Raw genomic sequence first — 20,702 nt, forward strand, 5'->3', positions numbered from 1 at the left:
CCAGGCTTACTTGGTTTGTTCTGGAATCAACAGTTCATTCACACCTGGGACACAGATCACTGGACCTACCATGAAAACAAATTAACTTGATATAAAAATACTTTTAACCTGTAATTGAATGTTTTTGTCAGGGAAATTGCCAAATCCTCATTTCACATGAACAGATATGTGAGTCATTACAGTTGAGCATGTTTATTGTACATGGCAGTTCTCAAAACACACGTTTAAACAGATGGCTCATGTTGACTATTAATTCAGTTTCTGCAATTAAGTCCAATCTGAACAGAGTTGACAGAGACTGACATTCTATTGACATCAAAGCTGCTATATTGCATCTTCTCCCTATGAATGTTCCAATTTGGATCTGCTACTACAGCCTCACTGAAATGTCAACTGTGATAAGTCACGATGTGACTGAAGAGGAGAGATAAGGTACTTGGCGTCTTCCTAAATTACTTTTTGACCAGGATTTATTATTTGCATATTCATGCTGTTACATTTCAATGATGAAAGTCCATCTTTGAGCAAATTGCTAGAAATAAACACAGTAGTAGGAAGAAATTTGTCTCTCTGTCTCTACAGATGTGGTGAGCTCAAACCACAGGAATTGAACTCCCCAGACAAGGAGCCCAAGTCCCAGGTGGTGCCATTCTCTGCCCACCAATGCTGCTGGCAGGTTTATGGCCCTGCAGGTAAGTGACAGAAGGTATGAATGGCCACATACCTGGTGAAGCCCAAAGCTCTTGCAATGCAGTGTTGTGTTAGGCAGGATATTGCAATAGTGACTGGCAGAGGAGTGTGGGAGCAGCTCAGTGACACAGCCCAGACTGCAGAGCTGAGGCTGCTCCAGGCCTTTCTGATATGCAGCCCATCTTGCTGTGTTTAAAAGTGCCAGACAGGTTTCTCCTCTGAGAATTTTTTGCAGAGTCTTTGGAATTTATGTAAACATTCATTCCTGCAGCAAAGTGCTTCATACTTCAGCTGTGCACAGTGTGAAAAAAGTGTCTCCCTTCTTTTGAACCAGCTACTCTCTTCATTTGACAATCTGCATCTTTCATTGGAAGAAGCACCAAACAATTGTTCCCTACTCACTGTCTTTTGTCACCAGTGATTTTACAAGTCTATTCTATCATCTGGTGTGTTTTGCAGCCTGAGGAATTCTATGCTATTTTTATCACTTTTTCTTGTATTAACTACTCAGTAATTTACTTACTTATCTCAGTCATTTCCAAACACCTGTATGCAGCATGTATGGCTGCAATTCAGCAAAGAGGGCATTCAGCCCCTAGTGATCCATTTAGGAGTTGTTGACTGTGACTTCTGCAGTGACACAGCAGAAGGTTTAGTAAATTAGAGTAACAGGAATAGTTTAACTGCTTACCTTTCCCTCCTTCCTTGGTACTCTCCTAAAGCAAATTCCATCTTTACTGCTTCTTGTACTATATTGTTCACTTTCATTTAGTGGTGGGAAAACATGCATTTCATACATGTCCGTAGAAAGAGATGTTTTCAAATGTCCTTTCATTATTCAGCAGCAACTTTGCAAACATGCATGGGAGCAGCTTTCTCACAGCCCAGAGCTGTACAGTAGCTATGCTGTTTTCCCCAGCTCCTCTAGCAGGGCCTGTGACACACATTCTTGAAAGGCCTCCAAGTGTCACTGCATAATTCTGGACAAGGCTGAGGCTGAAGCAGAACAAGGTCCCTTCTATTTCCAAGCCTGACACATGTTCAGAGTTGCAGGGCTGGCACTGCCCAGCAGTGAAACTGCCCCATGCTGGAACTCCACCCTCTGCTGGAGCACAGAGCTCACTTGCAGTCACACTCATGCAAATTCTCAACAATCTAATTAAGTCTGAACATCGATACATGCAACCCAAACCAGAAATAATTACCATTCCTTGATGGAATTCATTGCTGGAATTAAAAAGACCCACTGTATTTCTGGGAAAGACTGAGGAGCAACATGAAAGCTCTCTGGGGAACAACATGCAATGCTTTAATCTCTTCTGATTTGTTTTTTATTAGCTTTAACAAAATTTACACCTCATGAAGAAGAGGAACAGCTCTATATCTCTTTACATAAGTTCTGACCTTTCATTTCAGTGAATATATTATAGTAGTAATGAACTTTACAGAGTTATTATTTCAGTACTCTCAGATAATATTCTGTAAAAACCAGAAGCAAATTCCCCAAAACCCCACACCACAACCAACCCCCCTCTCCTCAAAAAACAACTCAAAAATCCCTCAAACTCCCCCAAAATCTAACCCAAACAATACTTCACCTTAAATCCCTGAAAACTAATATACACTCTCTCCCAAAGCCAGTGAAATATCCTGGCAATAGAAGATTTTCTCTCTAAAAAGAAGTTAGCATTTTAGCTGACCCACAGTTCTAGGAAGGAAATCTCAAATCCAAGGGGAGAGCAGCCTGGATGCTTCTCCAGTAAGATGTAACTACAGCAACCACGAGGCACAGCTTTTGCCTTTACAGAAAGAGAGGAGCAAAGTTGTGCTGTAGCTTGATTAAATATTTGTGAAGCTGATTAAACATCCTTTTTCCAGGTGAATATATCATGCTGTAAACAGCTGTGTAAAAGTTACCTACAGAAACAGATTCTTTTTATAACTTTTCTTGAAAGCTGGCTCCAGTGAAGTACAGGTAAGGAACAGGTACCAGAAGCATTATGAGGCTGATTGCAATTGTGGCTCATAAAGCTGCTTATTTAGATTGCTTGATATTGTCATTGGAGCTGGATTTCAGTCATTGGTAACTTTGTCAAATCACAAGTTTTTAATCTCATGTTTTTTAGCCTGGATGTTAATCTCAGACTGTATTTTAGCAAGACAATTATTTAATTTTTCTTGTTTCTAACCAAGCAAGCTGTGTGTACATGAACTCTAATTAATCCTGTTTGGCCCATGCATGCAAACAGAGTCAGACTTTGCCCATCAAAGCTGCTCTGGGCCCAGCACAGGGCTTCTTTTTTTTTTTTTTTTGCTGCTTACGTTGATCCTGTCCTAGAACATAATGGATTTATGGTAAGAAGGAGGAGTGAAGACCAGGAGGAGGAGGGGCTGGACATGGCAGGAGTGGGAAGACGGAGTGGTGGGGGAGACAAGCCCAGGAAAACATCTCAAAGAACTGGGGCTCTGAGAAGACAAAAGAAGGAAGAGAGTCAAGTTAGCAGGAGAGGTAAAGCAATGGAGATTTGGAAAGGACTGTAGCTGCATTGGTCAAGGTAAGAAAATCAACAATAGCAACAATTTCTCAGGTAACAGAACTAGTTTTTTGGGTTGAGGATAAAAAGATTATAGAGTAGTTAGTTTGTGTTGGTTTAGGGAGACCTTCAGATTCTGTCCAACTTTAATAACTAATCTCTACTTCCCTTTGGTTTGTGGATAAATGCAACAAACTTTCCACAGTCACACAGATATGTAAGGATTTTACAGATAAAGCAGGAAAATTAGTGTAGTCTTCTCTGAAAAGCTCTATCATGGTTCAAAACAGCAGCTCTCATTGTAACCTTGTGTCTGAGCATCAGTAGGATTCCTGGTCTGTGCTTCCACATTTTGTGCTGCCAGCTATGAGAAATGAATAAACTGGCAGGTCATAAAGTTTGATACTCAGCTAGAAGTGGGTGTGAATGATGATCAGATGTTTATTTTTTAGTTTGTATTAATTTTGTGGTTTGGTTCTCCTCCCCAGCATTTGCTATGAGTGAACAGATTTTGCTTTTTTCCCTCTAGTGGCAGTCTGTCTGCATGTACCAAAGCACCAAAAGGTTTTTCCCTTTCTTGTCTGCAGAGTATGAACCATCAGCCAGGCAGACACCTTGTGACATCCTGGCCTTGCTGGCAGCTGTGGCTAGTGGTGTCCTCTTTCTTCTCTGTCATTTGCCTTTGGTAACTGAGTGTGAAAAACGAGGTTCACTTTCCTGGGAAATTTTTAAAAGGTTTAATAAAAGACAAGGAATAAAGCAAAAGGTTATAATGGCAGGGTGCTTGACACTCAGCCAAGAGCACACACTAACTCAGGAAACACTTCTTTAAATGCATCAACCTGTTGCATATTCAGAGACCTTCATGCATTATTCAAAATCAATCCCCAAATGTAAGTAATTTTTTTTTCTTTTTTTTTCCTTCTTCTTGTGGCTCCTTCTTGTTGGTGCACTCCTTGATAATGGAGATCAATAAATTCCTTCCCTGCAGTTCTGGTGTTCATCACCCCTGATAGGATAATACAAGAATGTGAAGAATTTTCTGATTATCTTTTTACCATTCTATGAACAAAAGCTTTTTACATCAACATGTTATAATGATGTTATAGTTCAGAAAAACATATATTTATCACACTACTATTTCTAAATTTTATTAATAGCAGAACTAAAAGAAACTATAATCATACAGCAAATTTTCCCAACATTATACCTATAGTATTCATTTTAATATTTGCAAAAAGCCAATAATATAATATGCACTTATAGCACTGAGTGTGTAGAAAGAGGTGGTGCAAGGAGGACACACACACCTCGAAGGTACAAAGCAATTACTTGTTGCCTTGTGCACATAGGTGTGACTGACAAGCAGCAGGGGAAAACAGTGTTCTTGTTCCTTGGTACCAGCTCACCCTCAGAGCTGCTGAGTTGCCATCCTTGAATCCCTGGTTTTGATTTAGGTCTTTATGCCTTTCCAGGTAGTGACATTCTCCATCTTGCCTCTGTCTGTGAAGTTCTCTTTCTCATTTTGTCCAGCCCCAGTCTCACAGCTCTTGCTCACAGTTTGGTGGTTTTCTCACAAGTCTGACTGTATTGCTGTGCTTCAAAACAGTGCCTCAGGTTATAGATGGCTGGAAAAAAGGAGGAGGGTGACAGAGGAGGTGCTGCCATGAACTCTGCTATCTGTGGCTGTGTGCTGAGCAGGCTGGCTGGTTTGGGAAATCTGGCACACACCCTCCCCCCTCCCACGCTTACCAGAGTTATTCATAAGTATCTTCCAGGAAAGTGCTCATACATCATTCCTGATGGAGGAGAGAACAGAAAATTTTCACAGCTAAGCACTACAGTTTAGGCACAAATTTGAGCTCACAGTGAAGAAAAGGCAACCAGAGGATGTTACAAGCCTGTTAAGGATAGCTGAGCATGCAGGAAGTCCATGGCAAATATTTCAAACTCTAGTCTTATGTTATAAAAATGGATAACTCTTGTGGCTTGTTTTTCATTTTATTTCTGTGTGTAATTTATTTTTTAAAATTTTCTTTGCTTTGCTATATATATGTCAGCACTGAAATTCTATTAATTAAAATGCTGTACTTGGAGTGAGAGCAGTTGAAGTAAAATCATCTGTCATAAAACCCAAATGGAGACCATGAAATTATAACAGATGTGAGACTGAGAAACTCAAGCTGCCTGGACATATTGAGTAAATGCTGTGCTGGGATATAAGACAGGAAAATTGCTTGGTTCATCAAGTAGCCAGAGATCCACAGCATGAGAAATCAGTCCTGACATGCTCCTAAACCAGTATGCAAGATCCATAATATTGGATGAATAGCTGTGATTTGCAGTAGAGACCCTCATGTACTCAAATAACAACCCTGGAGGAGGAAAAACATGATTTACTACAGTAATACATAAAAAAGACAAATGAAGAGGCTTCTGAAAGGAAATTTAATATAAGCTGCACAGAGAAGATTTAAAGAACACTTATCAAAGACTTGGATGTATGTACCCCTATCTAATGTGCCTACAAAAAGACTAAATCACCTAAATCACAAAGAAAGTGGTGTGGCTAAACAGGCATGGGAGCCTTGTTAAAGTAAAGAAACATCCTCAAAAAAAAAAAAAAAAAAAAAAAAAAAAAAAAAAAAAAAAAAAAAAAAAAAAAATCAGATCCAAAATATAAAAATTGAGAAGAGCATAAGCTCTGGTTTTAGAATTAACTTCTCCCCAAAAAGGAAGCCATAAGAATTAAGCTGTATCCCTATCATTTCTCAGTTTGCTAGCCAAGCTCTTCTATTATTCTCCTGTGCAATATGTTCACTTGTCCTCTGATCATGCTAGTGGATGCATTTGAATTCATCTTTCCTCACAAGGGGTGGCTACTCTAATGAAGGCCTTTGTTTTTAGAAGTCCTAACTTGTGTTTCATGAGAAACTTGCAAATGGCTGTTATATAACAAGACATAATCTAGTTCTGTGGTCTTTTTTGTATTTTATTATTTTCAATGATAAGGGTAAGTATTAACATCACAGAAGCACATCACATAAGCTCCACTACTATAAACTAAAATGAGAAATATTATAATCCAGCCAAAATGACAGTTCAGATTGGATCATGTGTTCACAACTTTATGAAGTCACAAATCTAGTACAGTATGTAACCAAAGCATGTGCCCACCAAAGAGAAGAATTGTTATTTGTTGATTTTGCATCATTTCTCTACAAGTGGGAAATCTTTAAACTTATATCCTCTTCAGAACTGATGTTCATCTTTCTATGCTACAAAAGAAAGCCTCAGAAAGAATCCAACTATCTACTTTAGGTTAGGTAATTGGAAAAATTAATTTTTTTTAAAATTTTAGTTCATCTGAGAACACATCACAGTTTATGTGTCACTTGTATTTTTCAAGATTATTCTTCTGTGTCCACTGAACTTTTGGAGTTTCTGTGTAAATTGAATACATTGTCTTTCACAAAAAATGTACAAACCTAAACTGCTCTAAGTTGCCATGTCTTGTCTTTACAATATATAAATGGACTGTATTTTGAAGTTTGAACTATTCAAATCCCAGTCTAAATTCTGTGGTTGTATATTCTTAGTGCCTATTACATATTCAGTAAAAGTTAATGTTATACAAAAATTTTTAAGTGAAAAAATGTATTTCTATACAGCTTATTAGCACTAACAACGGAAAAATTGGAAAATACCTTTTTTTCCAATGACAGCCTGAAAAACTCATATATGATTGAACTGACTAATGCTTTTATTAATTATGAGATGCTTTTATCCTTTCCTGACTACACTGATTCCCAGAAACAGTGGTGCCTCTGCACACAGTTTAACTCCCTTGTAAACACACCCATCTGCTCAGTGTTTTCCATCCTGCATAACTTTTACCTCAGAGGTGAAAGCAGCTGACTGAGGGCATTAGGCAAGAAATACATCTGTTCCTGCAGGTCACCTTGTTAAAATGAAATGGGAAATCAGGAGATGGTGATTCTCTCAATCCCTAAGTTGACAAATGTCAGCTAAGAGTTCAAGGGTGTGGGTGACAGGACACTTCAGTGACTCTACCTTAAATGCTTATGTGTCAAAAAACGTTTTTATTTACTTCTTGATATCTATGCCTTGGAGACTGTTATAATTTAAAGTGGCTTTTCTCAAAATTGTGTATTCTCAAAGTCAATAAAATTCAATGGGATTATTGGACAAATTGTTGTGTCATGAAAATCATTATTATTCCACTGACATCAAATATTTTTATTGGTTTCAAGAGAAGTAGTGTCATCTTCATATTTGACCATTTTAATGGCAGAAGTACACACAGAGTGTTCCTGTGGAGTTTAGAACAGTGGAAGGATTGTTTCAAACTGATGGAGACTGGGTGGGTCCCTTTCATGCTGGTGACAAGTTTCAGAAGTAGGATGCCAGCAAAATTCAGCTCACTAAAAGCACTTACACTGACCAGCTCTGTACTTTGTACACAAAAATCTCAGGCTCCCAGTTTTATTCCATGGCATTTTCCAGGAGCAGCTCTAAGTTTCACAGTCCCCAGAGCCTCTACAGGGAAGAAATGTCACTGCAGACCAGAGAATTTCAACAACACAGTCATAGTTCCCATGTTATTCTTCTGCTGCTGTACTAAAATGCTGAATACAGAATCTGGTCTGCTGGTGTCTGCAACGGCAAGTGTTCATTGTGCTTCCTGTTCTCATGAATGAACACAGACAAACTGCATGGATTGTGTTTTTTGTGGGCAATTGCACCCTTTGGCTTGCTCTGCTGCATTGATCCTCACAGGAGAACACTTTTTTTTTGCCAGCTTTCAAGCTGAATTTTGCTTTGAGGCTGTGCATTTCCATGCTGACTTCAACTTCTTCCACGTTTGGCAGTCCTGAGTTCTGAAAGTGAGGACTGACTGTTCTATTCTTACTAATTTTAACTCTGTGTAGGTCTTATCCTGTGCATTTTAGAGAAAATAAAAATTGAAATTACACAGACTGTCTGCAGAGAAATGCTTCATGTTGGGACAAAACACCTGGGTATCTGCCCAGCACAGAATCTGGTTGTAAAGGTGAATCAGTTGTATAAGGCAGCATGGACAGGCAGACTACAAGGTGTGATGGAGACTACTATTTAGAGGTGTCAGCTCAATCAAAAACATCTCATTTGGTATTTTAAAGGATTTTTAAGCTTAGATTAAAATAAAGAAAGGTTTGAACATGAGTGGTTCCTGATCTAGCAGTGGATTTCAGATGAATCCCTGTGTCCAGGCAGTTGACCCCTTTACATGAGTAGGATTTGTCATAATGTGTAAGGTAACAGGCAGATGTGTGTCTGTAGTTCAGGATTACTACTTTGCATTCTTTACTGCATAAACCAAGAGATTTGTCATTCCAATAATCTGATTTGCACAGGCTACTGTAGCACAGCTCATGAGTGCCTAATTCAGGTACATGTTTATTTAATGGAGTACTTCTTTGTTATAGTAACACCAGGAAAAAAGCACATATGGCTCCTGCTGTCAAAAATAAAGATGTAGAAACATGGTAAGCAGAGGCTTCTAATTTCCTTATCTGCCAAGTACGACCTTTCACCTAAAAAACCCAATTACCTGCAAAAGGTAATTATCAAGCTATTATTTTTTATAGGTATTATTAAATAGCTTCCTCCTGATAAATGACAGCTTACAATATGTACAGTAACTTAAAATAAAAGTCGTATCCATAGGTTTCAGCCTTTCCAAGTCACGTATGCTGAATGTGCAGAAGGTTAATGTTTCATGAGAAAGGAAAGCTTCTGAAATCAGGTTAATCTATAAATAGCTTCATTATTGAATGTTGGCATTTAGGGCATTGCAATATTCTGAAAATTAAGGGTTTGTGTTTTCCAGTTTTTTCTACCAATAGTTCACATAGTCTAGGCCAGGTTGCCTTTATTGCTTTCTTAGCAGTGTACTAGAGGCTGTGGGGACAATTCACTTTGTACCTAAGAGGTCACAAAGACTGGGAAACAGCTGGGATAAAACTGTCAGAAAATCAACCTGAGTAGGATGTTGCCGAGGAACTTGATTCTCTGGCATTTCTTCCTCTCTGTCTTTATGGAAAGCCTTTTATTCATAAAATATCAAGTGAAGGACAAGGAATAGGAAATGGCACTAATTTGTAGGAGAGCTGTACCAAACAAGGAGCCTTTCTGCTGAGGTGACCATGACACCCCAGTGCCACTTTCTGATTTGGCACAGTTGTATTATAGCCCTGAAACACATGGGCTCAGCACAATCTGAGTGTCAAATCTGGCACCTACAACCATGTTATGAACTATTAAAGTTTCCAGTGGAAGTGAAGTCAGGATTTCACTAGAGCAGTATCAATATTTACATGAATCTCCTGTTTGGGTGCTGGGAGTGTCTCACTGATCATATTTATGTTGATGTATTTTTACATACTTTGGAGGTTGAATCCCATTACCAATATTGTTTTATGGAGTATATTTTTAGACTGAATGTGCCATTTTGAGCTACCAAGTGTTGTGCTTCAACGAATAAATGAGCTCCTATGAGATCAGAATGACTTTACAGAACCAGTTTGAGATGAGTACCCCAGAGATTCAAAAATTTGTTCAAAAATTTTATACAGACAGAGCAAGCAGCGCTGGGGAAAACGTGAGGGGTCACCACCCACTCCACACTTCCACCCAACTTGGGTTGCAGCTCCCTTTTTATAGGATGGTTTTCCTTGTAGTAATCAATAATTGTTATTATTTTGTTGTCATAATTCTGCAAGGTAAGCAGTGGTGGTCAAAGAAACTTCCAAACTTCGTGGGACAGCTCTTGGGACAATTGGTCATGGAACCATCTGGTCTTGGTAGATAAAAACAGAAGTGGGAACTCTGATCTTTAGCAGATAGTTTGTGATTGATTACACAAAGGCAGGAAACCTGATTCTGAAAAAAAAAAAAAAAACCAAAAAAAAACCTTTCAGATTATGGAAAACTCTCCCCCCTTTTTTTTTTTTTTTTTCCTAAACTGGTATACACAATATTCATAACAGCGGGATTTAAACAGACTAGGTTTAATCATATATTCCCCTTTATCTAGGTCCATGTTCTGTTCTTCTTTTAAATATTCTGGTTTATACAAACTCCAAAACTTTTATGATTAACATGAATCATTTGACCATTATCACAAGTCCAACCCGCACGGCTTTCCGGGGCTGCTGAGGAGCCGAGGGGCGCGGTGCCCGTGAGGGGCCGGTGCCTGCGGGTGAGGAGCCGGGGCCCGATGCCCGTGAGGGGCCGGTGCCGGGACGGTGCCCGCGGGTGAGGAGTCGGAGCGCGGTGCCCGTGAGGGGCCGGTGCCCGTGGGTGAGAAGCCGGGGCCCGATGCCCGTGAGGGGCCGGTGCCGGGACGGTGCCCGCGGGTGAGGAGCCGGGGTCCGATGCCCGTGAGGGGCCGGTGCCCGTGGGTGAGAAGCCGGGGCCCGATGCCCGTGAGGGGCCGGTGCCTGCGGGTGAGAAACCGGGGCCCGGTGCCCGTGAGGGGCCGGTGCCTGCAGGTGAGGAGTCGGGGAGCGGTGCCGGGATGGTGCCCGTGAGGGGCCGGTGCCTGTGGGTGAGGAGCCGGGGCGCGGTGCCGGTGCCGGGACGGTGCCTGCGGGTGAGAAGCCCGGGCTCGGTGCCCGTGAGGGGCCGGTGCCGGGCCGGTGCCTGCGGGTGAGGAGTCGGGGAGCGGTGCCGGTGCGTGCGGGTGAGCAGCCGGGACCGGTGCCCGTGAGGGGCCGGTGCCTGTGGGTGAGGAGCCGGGACCGGTGCCCGTGAGGGGCCGGTGCCGGTGCCTGTGGGTGCGAAGCCGGGGCCCGGTGCCGGGCCGGTGCCTGCAGGTGAGGAGCCGGGGCGCGGTGCCGGGCCGGTGCCTGCGGGTGAGGAGCAGGGGCGCGGTGACGGTGCCTGCGGGTGAGGAGCAGGGGCGCGGTGACGGTGCCGGGCCGGTGCCTGCGGGTGAGGAGCAGGGGCGCGGTGCCGGTGCCTGCGGGTGAGGAGCCGGGGCGCGGTGCCGGTGCCGGGCCGGTGCCTGCGGGTGAGGAGCCGGGGCGCGGTGCCGGTGCCGGGCCGGTGCCTGCGGGTGAGGAGCCGGGGCGCGGTGCCTGTGAAGGGCCGGCGGCCGCAGCGGCTCCTCCCTCACGCGCTCTCTTCGCCCCGCGCCGCGCTGCGGTGGCGATCCCCGCCGCACGGGGGCGCCGGGGGCGCCGGGGGCGCCGTGTGCGCCGCGCCCCGCGCGCTCGCCCGGCCCCGCGGCTCCGAGCACCGGCGGCAGCTCGGGGTTGATTCCCCGCTCAGCCCGGGGTCCGTCCCTGCCCGGCGCCGCTCCCAGCCCCACCTCCGCACCCCGGCAGGCACTGGGCTGCGCCCCGCCCCGTCAGCTGACTGCCGGGGGCGCGCCCGTGCTGGGTCACGCCGCGCTCGCCGCCCCCTCCCCTGCGCTCCGCTCCGCTGCCCTCCCTGCCGCCGGCCGCCGATGAGGGGCCGCCTGCGCCATGGTGCTGGAATCAGTGGTGGCGGATCTCCTGAACCGCTTCCTGGGCGACTATGTGGAGAACCTGAACAAGTCTCAGCTCAAGCTGGGCATATGGGGGGGTAAGGAGCCCCTTCCTCTGCCGCTCCGTGCCCGCCGTGTCAGCGGGGACAGCGAGCGCGCCTCTGGCTGCGGTTCCCCCGTGAGGGGCTCGCGGCCCTTGGAGCGCCGAGCCCTCGGAGGGCGGGCGGTGGGTGTGCAGCCCCCGGGGCAGGTGCCGGGTTCCGGGCCCGCGGTGACGGAGGGCGATGTGTGGCCGCACACGTTCCCGCTGCCTCGGGGGCCGGGGCTGCTGTGTGCCCGCGCTCCCTGACACCCTCCATGGGCGCTCGGAGCGCTCCGAGGGAGGAACCCGCCGGCGTCGATGAAGCCGTGGTTTTGTTTCTGTTCCTTCTCCCGGGTGCTGGGTGCAGGAAGCACGATGGTGCTGTTGGCTCATGGGCGGGCTCATGGCGCAGTGCCCCGGCTGGCCAGAGCGCTGGGTGCCGGTGTAGCTGATGGGGTGCTTGGCGAGCTGTGTATGTCAGTTATCCTTGTAATAATATGGATTGAACATAGTGCAGGAACATGGTGAATATGTCAAAGCATTTCTGTTCGCCACTCTGTAGTCATGCAGAAAACCAGCCTAGGGAATCTGGCTGCTTTAGGTGCCTTCCGTAGGTAGGTCATCACCTTATTTTTGCTCTTGTCGTGGTTGTATGTATTTTAAAATTTATGCAGTATTAATACGTATACTTCAAACGGGATATAGCTCTAAGGAATCTGGCATTAAAGAACTAAGAGGTAGTTCTATGGGCTTTCCTCGGGTATAATCCTATACCAGTGTTTCATTTAGAAATCCTGTTATGTTATCTGCATCAGGAAAATTAATGTGTTTGTGAAAATAGTTATTTTTTTTGTGGCTCTGTGATTCATGATTTTTCTTTTATGTGAAATCATGAAAAACAAGTTACCATTTTCCAAGCCTACCCTATGTTGATAGAACTGCAGTTGTCTTTCACACTAAGTGAATAATAAGAAAAACTTCCTACTATTGTGGGTGTATTTAATAGAGTAGAAACATGTGGATGTCTTAAGTTGGTGATGTTTTTATCATCTCTTCCAACTGTAATTTTGTCTATAACCCATGTTTATTGGGCCTTACAAATGACACATTTATTGTGCTATTCTGTAACTGGAATAAGGTTTTCAGGTTGTATTCATAAATACTTGGGAAGATTGTGGTTGTGATCCTTTTTCTAACATAAGTAATACTTGAAGTAATTTTTTTCTGTACTTCTCTCTTTTTTCTAAACAGGTGATGTGGCACTTGACAATTTACAGATAAAGGAGAATGCATTAGTAAGTATGCTAATAACTTCAAATTGGTTTTATGGGTCTAAAGACTGGGACTTAGGATAAAATATTGCTCACTGAAGTCTCAAAAAAGGGTACACTGTGTTCTTTTTTACTGATTATTGGAAATAAGTTATTGGTTAACTGCTTCTAATTTTGCTAATTTTACTGGGACAGAGAAAGAAAAGCTGTGATTGAAAAACAAGAAGTAACTTGCATTAAGTTCCCATACTCTTGTCTAGAAAAACAAATTACTTGGCTAATTTTCATGTTCTTTAATTTAGCTAATGAACACCTGGACTACTGAGAGAATCTTGCACCAAAATTTAGTATATTTCAACTTCACTAAAGAGAACTGTTATTCTTCTGTGCATTGAAAATACATTGGATCTTTATATGACCTGATCACTGGCTTCTCTTTTTTATTCTAAAGTTTCATATTTTACTTGTCCATTTCATCCATCCCTGATAGCTTTGTTGTACTTCAAATCTATTGCTACAAATATCTTCATAGCTAGTAGGTAAGAAAGGAAGTGTTACTTTGTACATGCCTTTCCTTCTTAGGGGATTGATTCACATTGATTCAGCAGTTCTGACTTAGAAAAATGTAAAGTCATGTAAAGACTGACCAGAGCTGAGAGTGAGCTGAGACCAAGTCAAAAACATAAAGTAAGGGATGATTCTGACAGCCTTACAATTGCAATGCATTAGATTTCAATGCAAAAGTAATTAAAGGAAGGTCAGTATTGAGCACCACTTTTGGAGAAGTAGCCTACACTTTCTTGAAAAAAAAGGGATCAAATGAATATGATATGGTCCAGTTCTTCTCTTTTTTCCTCTAGTTTGCCTGACAACTGCTGTCTTGTTTTTCTTCTAAGGTTTTCCACTAGAAAATAAGTAGCTTTTAATTTCTGTACGTAAATATACTACTTTGCAAAGGTAATTTAAATTTATTTATTTGATTTTTACTACTTCTTCTGTTCAATACTTTATTTTTGTCATTTGCAGAGTGAATTGGATGTACCTTTTAGAATAAAAGTTGGTCAGATAGGTAAGTTTCAGTTCCAGTATGACTATTACAATGGAAATTTTAGTATAGGCTGTAAGGTCAATCTTGCCCCTGAGTTTCTTTATCAAACTTTATTAAGTGTATTTATACTCACTGTTGGAACTAGCATGGAAATTCAATCTGACTGCCATTGATGTTATCTAGCAAATCCTGTTTGTGTAACTTTTCAGGTTGGTATGAAAATCACATCTGAGAGGTTCTTCCCAGAGGCATGAATGATAAAGGGAGCTGTTTAGTGTAGACAGAATATGTGTCCTTCTTTAAAGGATTCATTAAGACTATGAAGAATTTAAGTTAAATTCCTGAAACTGACAAAAATGCCAAAGGTTTAGGAACTCTTTGATTTTTTTTAAAATAAATTCCTTTCCCTGGTGGTCAGCTTTGTTTTTCACATAACACATTTGTAGAAGATATATATGTGTTGTATTTTGTCTTCTACTTCCTGGGAAAATCATATTCATCCCAGTGAATTGAACTTCAGCAGTGATCTCAGGTTTTGATTTGAAGCATTCTGACCCAGACTGTGACTTTTTTGCTTAAAACTATGGCTTATGTTTCCTCTGCATGTATTTTATCACTTCAAGGGATTTATAAAATCATGCCCATATGGTTTCTCCTAACCTTCTAAGGTGTTTAGGACATTGAGATGTAGGATTAGTGCTCTTTAGTGCCAGAGGTGTTCTTTGACTAAGCACTGTGGAGATGTTTGTTTTGATGTAACTGTATCTGCTTTCTTTAGATAAACTTACTCTGAAGATTCCTTGGAAGAATCTCTATGGGGAGGCAGTTGTTGCAACTCTGGAAGGCTTGTATCTTCTGATAGTTCCTGGAGCAAGTATGTAAATTTCTTAGCAACAGTTAAATAATGGAAGAGAAAAATACCTAAGGGTACCATGTAAATGAGTCTGTAATAGCACAATAGTTCATGTAAGCCACTGCTTTTATATTCTGCTCCCTCTGGGAAATTTCTAGACACTTTTGTGGAAGTCCTTGGTTGCATCCATTCCAAGTTCAATTCAACAGCCAAGTTTCCTCTAAAATGTGCTTATCCTGAATCCAGCTTGGTGGCATGGTTTAGATCTTTAGCTGTTTATCTGCTTCTAAATGATAACAATCAAAGGTAATAACTCCATTAGTACTGTTTATAGGGAGTGGGAAGGGGGTCACAGAACTTCACTGAAATCAACCTCTGGTATGATGAGGAAACTTTGAAGTTCCTAGAACATTAAATATATGTATGGAAGAACTTAAAAATCTGTCTTACATTGCACAGACCACTCTTAGGAGTCTGAATTTCCACAGAAAAATTCTGTGAAATAATGCATAATTGTGTAAAAACAGCAGCTTTGGAGGCAGACTGCAGTGTTCAGCAATGGAAAATAATAGCCTTTCTCTCAAATAAGGTGTTGTGCAACATGATGTTGTATATGGTGTGCATTGCTTGATAATGCATTTATTTAATTTGAGATTTAGGATTAATGCTCTCCTAACTTGTCTTACAGGTGTTGTATATGATGCAGAGAAGGAAGAAAAGTACTTGCAGGATAATAAACAAAAGGAACTGGCAAGAATTGAGGAAGCCTTGCAGAAAGCAGCAGAAAAAGGTACTGAGTTAATAATGCAAATCTCCATTGGAATTTGAGGACTTAGGCTGTGCTGTGAAAGAAAGAACCTGGTTTCCAATTGACTTAATAAATTTTGTTTTTTCATGGGTCTAGCCAATCTTACTACAGTGCTTTGAAAAGCTTTTTTTCACTCTGAAGCTTGAAAGAAATGTTATTTTTTAGTTTACCATTCATTTATCCAGTCAGCTTACAGGGGAAATGGGAATTTATTTATCTGGTATGTCTTTTTTTTTTTTTTTTCCTCTGGGTTTTTTTTTGGTGCTCTGGGGGAACAGGACCTTACAGAACAATAGAAAGTACATTTCGTGAGGGTAATGTTGCTTTAGCACCTTGATAATAAACTTTCACTGTGTGTTTTAGAGTTGCATGTGGTAGATTGTTCTTTGCTGAAAGGAACCTTTAAGGGGAGTGGTAATGCTTGTAAACCTTTACTACAATGACAAGACTTTTGTTCCAGTTCCTGCTGTGCTTTTATGATGCACTGAGTTTGGACTGATTTGGGAGGTGCAACACTTGTGAGCAGGAAATAATTCATGACAACAAAATAACTGAGCATCAATATAGGGACCTTAAATTTTTGCTCTAGGTTGTAAAAAGTGTTAAGCTCTCAATTAAGTCCTGTTAACTTGTTTTGTGCTGGTGATTTTTTTTTTCTGTTTGCTTGTATTGTCATAACCAATACCTTTAATAAAATTATATTATCAGTCAGGCTTGTTTGTACAGAAATCAAGCTCAGGACCTTTGGCAGGTAACATGTGTTGGAGGAAAAAGTTATCACTGAAGTTTTTGTCTGAATTGAGACCTATTTGTTGGCTTGTGTAATGGTTCTTATGGTGCATTTCTACTATACTTGTAATGCTGCAAATCATGGAAAAATTACTGAGAAACAGATGATGCTTTCAACACTTGGAAAAAAGATGGTTTGGTTGTAATGCCTTTGCTCATTTAATTCTCCAGTTACAGGAGAGTCTGTGGCCTTTATCCTGCACTGCCAGTTTGAGATGTACATGTGCAGTTTCCTTCAAACAGCAATCTGACAATCTGGCTGCAATGAGGAAAGGAGCTTTGATTTATTTCTTGTCTTTAATATGTCAGAAAATATATGAGGCCTAAGACAACTTCAGTGAATGAGTTTTGCAGCCATTACTTGATACTGGGGTGAAGGAATGTTGGTAGAGGTTTAACCTCAGTTATGTAACACTTGGATCCTGTACAGCAGCAGTGGTTTAGTGATGCTCTTTGCACCAGTAGCAGTAGGATGAAAGCACAGTGTAATAAGATGAACTTAACCTAATGAGTACTGCTTGAGGAATTCCAATTCTGGAGCTTCATATATTTAAGAATGAGTCTGTGTGCCTCTGGCAGTTTTCTCTTACAATAAAAACTTACTTAACTTTTGAAAAAAAAATTGTCATAGAAAAATGATACCTTAGAAGCTCAAGTGATTATATAAAGAACAAGAATTAGATTAATCATGTTTTGTAGTTTTAAACTTTAAGCCTTGAGAAAGAAAAGCAAGAGGAACACTTAAATTGGATTATTTTCTACTCTAACTTGAGAAGTTCTGTTATCTTATGATTGTATTTCACTGGTAGCTTCATTTGTGTTTATGGTGCTGTGCTAGAATATTGTAGTCTGCTCTGCACAAGCAGATCCTTTGCTTTTGCTAGAGATATAATCTTGGAGCCCATGTTGCCCTGCTGAACTATAAAACTCTAAGAAATTTGGCACTCTCTAGGCTTTTAGGAGCACACAATAGCTGCTGAAAATCTAGGAAATATCTTGAAAAGAAAGTTGTAAGGGTTCATGAATTCTCAGCTGTACTTTCTTTTCTGATTAATACTTGATTTCTGTTAATGTGTTCAGAATCTTGATTCAGTCCTTGGATTTGAGAGTATAGATAGGCCTGGAGATGTTGTCTTTCAATGTGCTTTTCAAATACTGAGCAAAGTGGTTGTGGCACTGATAGTGTGAGGGGGAAGTGGAAACTGCTGACACAAGCTGATGAAACTATTTTCTTTTTTCTGAGCTGTTACAATCTGTCTCTATCAAACCTCATGTATGGAGACCAGAGGCTGCAGGTCTTTTGCTGGTTACAAGAAAAAATGTAAATTGCATGATTTTCCTATGTAGGTAATCACTGAAACTTGATATTCTGAAGTGACTTGGGCTGTCAGATACTGTACTGAAAATACTGCTGTGTCATACTAATTTGGTGGAATTGATATTAAATCAGGAGTTGATTTCCTTCTTTTAAACCAAATGCATTTTTTGGTTATTTGCTGCCATGTGGACCAAGGCACACATACACAAGATCCCTTGTATGGGTTGGAGAGTCTGGTTTACAAGGACACCAAGCCTGGTGGGTATGCATGGTTAGTTACATTTTATACATGCATGGTGAGCATTTTAAAAGTCCCCCTCTCCAAAGCACCCAAATGCAGAAGTGAAAAAACAATACTTGTATGGTAAACATCCATATATTGGTGGTTCTAGAAACAGGATTTTAATGAATGTGGATTCAAGTGGAATCCTGGAACAACTTAGTCCTTTTTTAATTGAGTACCTGTTTCAGAAGATTAGGAGACCACCTAGGTTTCCATCATTCATGTTGAGTTCAAGAACATTATAAAATGCTGATGATATTGTACTATAATTTTACAACCATCTTAAGCTGTTTGGAGAGTAATTACTCTTACTTAACGTGTCTGGGCTTAAGATAATGGAAGTTTAGGCTGTCTTGAAACCATGGACAGACAAAATTAACTATAGCAGATTGAAGGCATTAGCATGCTTTCCCCTGCTTCTCTTTATTTGCATTGCTCTCAAGTTAGGCAAGGAAACAGCTTCCCTTGAAATTCAGAGGAACTATTTTTATGTTTATGTGCTTTATTTAACCTCCAAACCTGATTTTCAAAAATTTACACTTGGCCCAAGTTTCTTGCTTGAGCTGTTATTTGAGCACAGGTTTTCAGTGAGCTTAAAAACATATATTTAGTTTTTCCATAGTACTGAATGTGGATGAAGAATATCCTGTTTCCTTAGTTTTGTCATACATGGGAGTGAAAGCCTGAGACCTACAAATTCAATAATAAGTGAAGGAAGCTGTCCTTTTAAGTTGGCTTAATAAAGGATTACTTGTACTGTGAAAAGGAACTATCCAAAATAAAATGTTTCTGTTTGTCTAGCTTTTCCTTTTTATTATTTATATAGTGACCACTCTATTATCTTACCTGCAAGACAGATTGAAATCTTGGCAGGCAATTTCCCTCCTTTGTTTGAACAAGCCTGCAAATGATATCAAGTTATTCCCCACATTTAGGTTAAGTACACTGTTATACTTGCTTCCTTCTTGCTTTAGTGAGATCCACCCTTCTCATGCTCCAGCCCCATAAAGATAAGCACAGACAGCACTATTGCTGAGTTATTTTTGCTTCTTTGGCTAGAGGGGGAGAAGAAACAATGTAACTCAGCAAACAGGTTTTCTTCAGAATTGTGGAAAAGTACAGGCATCATTTCATTAATGAAATGGTTGTGATGGTGTGGGTTGCCATATGTGTGTAGATAATGGAATTTAATTTCATGTAAGGCTTTTAGAATCATTTTTGTGTGTTGTTTTTGTGGTTGTTGGATTTGTCCTTTTCTGAGTGCTTTCATACCATACTGTTGATCATCCACATACATCTATATCTTAGCTTGAAATCTGTCTTCTGGACTTATATCTTATGCTCTGAGAAGCAGCTGATTGTTTGCTTAGCACAGCTGCAATTCCTGAAGTTTTTAGTGAGACCTTCTAAGCCATTATGCTTTAAGACAAGCTAAACTTTCTTCCCTATTTTCTTACACTTCCTTTCATTTCTGCTTTACTAACTTGAATTTTATCCTTTTTCCAAAAAATTGCTTGCATTGCAAAAGGACGTAAGCGTAAAAAGTACAAAAAGCATTTTAAGAGACCATTTAGAGGTCGTGAGCACTCAAAAGGTGGGTAACAGTTGTGGCTTTTAAGCTTAAGGCTTCTTTTTGCTTTCTGTTTGGATTAGTTTTTCATAGCCTTGGCTGTCCATCCAATGAGACCTTTTTCCTCCTGTTTGAAAGAGAGGATATAAATTGGAGACAGCTGTTCTTGCTGTTTATCTGTTCTCTGGATCCAGTGAGACTGAAGAGAGTCCTTGTTTCTCTTTACTTGGTTAGTTGTGCCTGTTCCTTCAACTTGAGCTATCTGTAGCATTTACAGCAGAACTGTAGACTAGTGGCACTTCACTGTGACTGTTGGAAAAACTGCACATGCAAGTTATATTTGTCTGATTTTTGTCAGATTCCAGTAACAGGTAAAGAAAACCTGAAACTGATGTTATAGCAGTAAACAGTCTTTTTCATCACCTTTTAGCTCTCTATTCTAAATAACTGATTTATTGCTGTGACATATTTAAACAGGAATGAAATAGATGTTGTTCCCCAAGAGGATAATCATTGTCTATAAACACTAAACTGTGCAGGTTTTCAGCATTAGCATGTGTCTAAGAAAGGGTTGCCATGTCCCATGTGATTGTATTATGTATTTGGTCTTGGAGGAAGCTGCAACTGCACACAGACTTGCAGCTGGAGGGAAAACCTTGTGGGGACCCAAGATAAGCTTTGCAAGGTATCACACAAATTGCTGCTGGTAGCTGCATTTGGCTGCAAAAATGTTACTGGGTTCCTTGCACTTAAGTCTTGAAGCTTTGATAAGAACTTCTTCTTTTTTTTTTTTTTTTTTTTTTTTTTTCCTAAATCAGTTAATAGCAGGAAGTGTATGTTGCATGTGAAAGTGCAATGTTTCTGTTTCTTTTGAGTTCCTATTTTTTTTTAATTGAAATCAAATGCTCTCTTGACTGTGT

At 40.9% G+C, this 20,702-nt stretch overlaps 1 protein-coding gene across 2 annotated transcripts in view; it reads left to right on the plus strand.

Moving 5' to 3' along the window:
- Positions 1-11,536: 11,536 nt before the first annotated feature.
- VPS13C (vacuolar protein sorting 13 homolog C) overlaps positions 11,537-20,702 on the plus strand; it is a 67,433-nt gene continuing 58,267 nt past the window's right edge. The window contains exons 1-7 of one of the 2 annotated variants that reach the window (XM_056499657.1): positions 11,543-11,858; positions 13,094-13,137; positions 14,140-14,182; positions 14,940-15,035; positions 15,703-15,804; positions 18,125-18,187; positions 19,741-19,806. In XM_056499657.1, coding sequence (XP_056355632.1) covers positions 11,759-11,858; positions 13,094-13,137; positions 14,140-14,182; positions 14,940-15,035; positions 15,703-15,804; positions 18,125-18,187; positions 19,741-19,806 — 514 coding nt within the window. In that variant the 5' untranslated portion in view covers positions 11,543-11,758. Of the gene's footprint in view, positions 11,859-13,093; positions 13,138-14,139; positions 14,183-14,939; positions 15,036-15,702; positions 15,805-18,124; positions 18,188-19,740; positions 19,807-20,702 lie in introns of both variants that reach the window. The other variant, XM_056499658.1, reaches the window with a different exon arrangement.

Source organism: Oenanthe melanoleuca, chromosome 10 (assembly GCF_029582105.1).
Source record: "Oenanthe melanoleuca isolate GR-GAL-2019-014 chromosome 10, OMel1.0, whole genome shotgun sequence".
Classification (NCBI taxonomy): Eukaryota; Metazoa; Chordata; class Aves; order Passeriformes; family Muscicapidae; genus Oenanthe; species Oenanthe melanoleuca.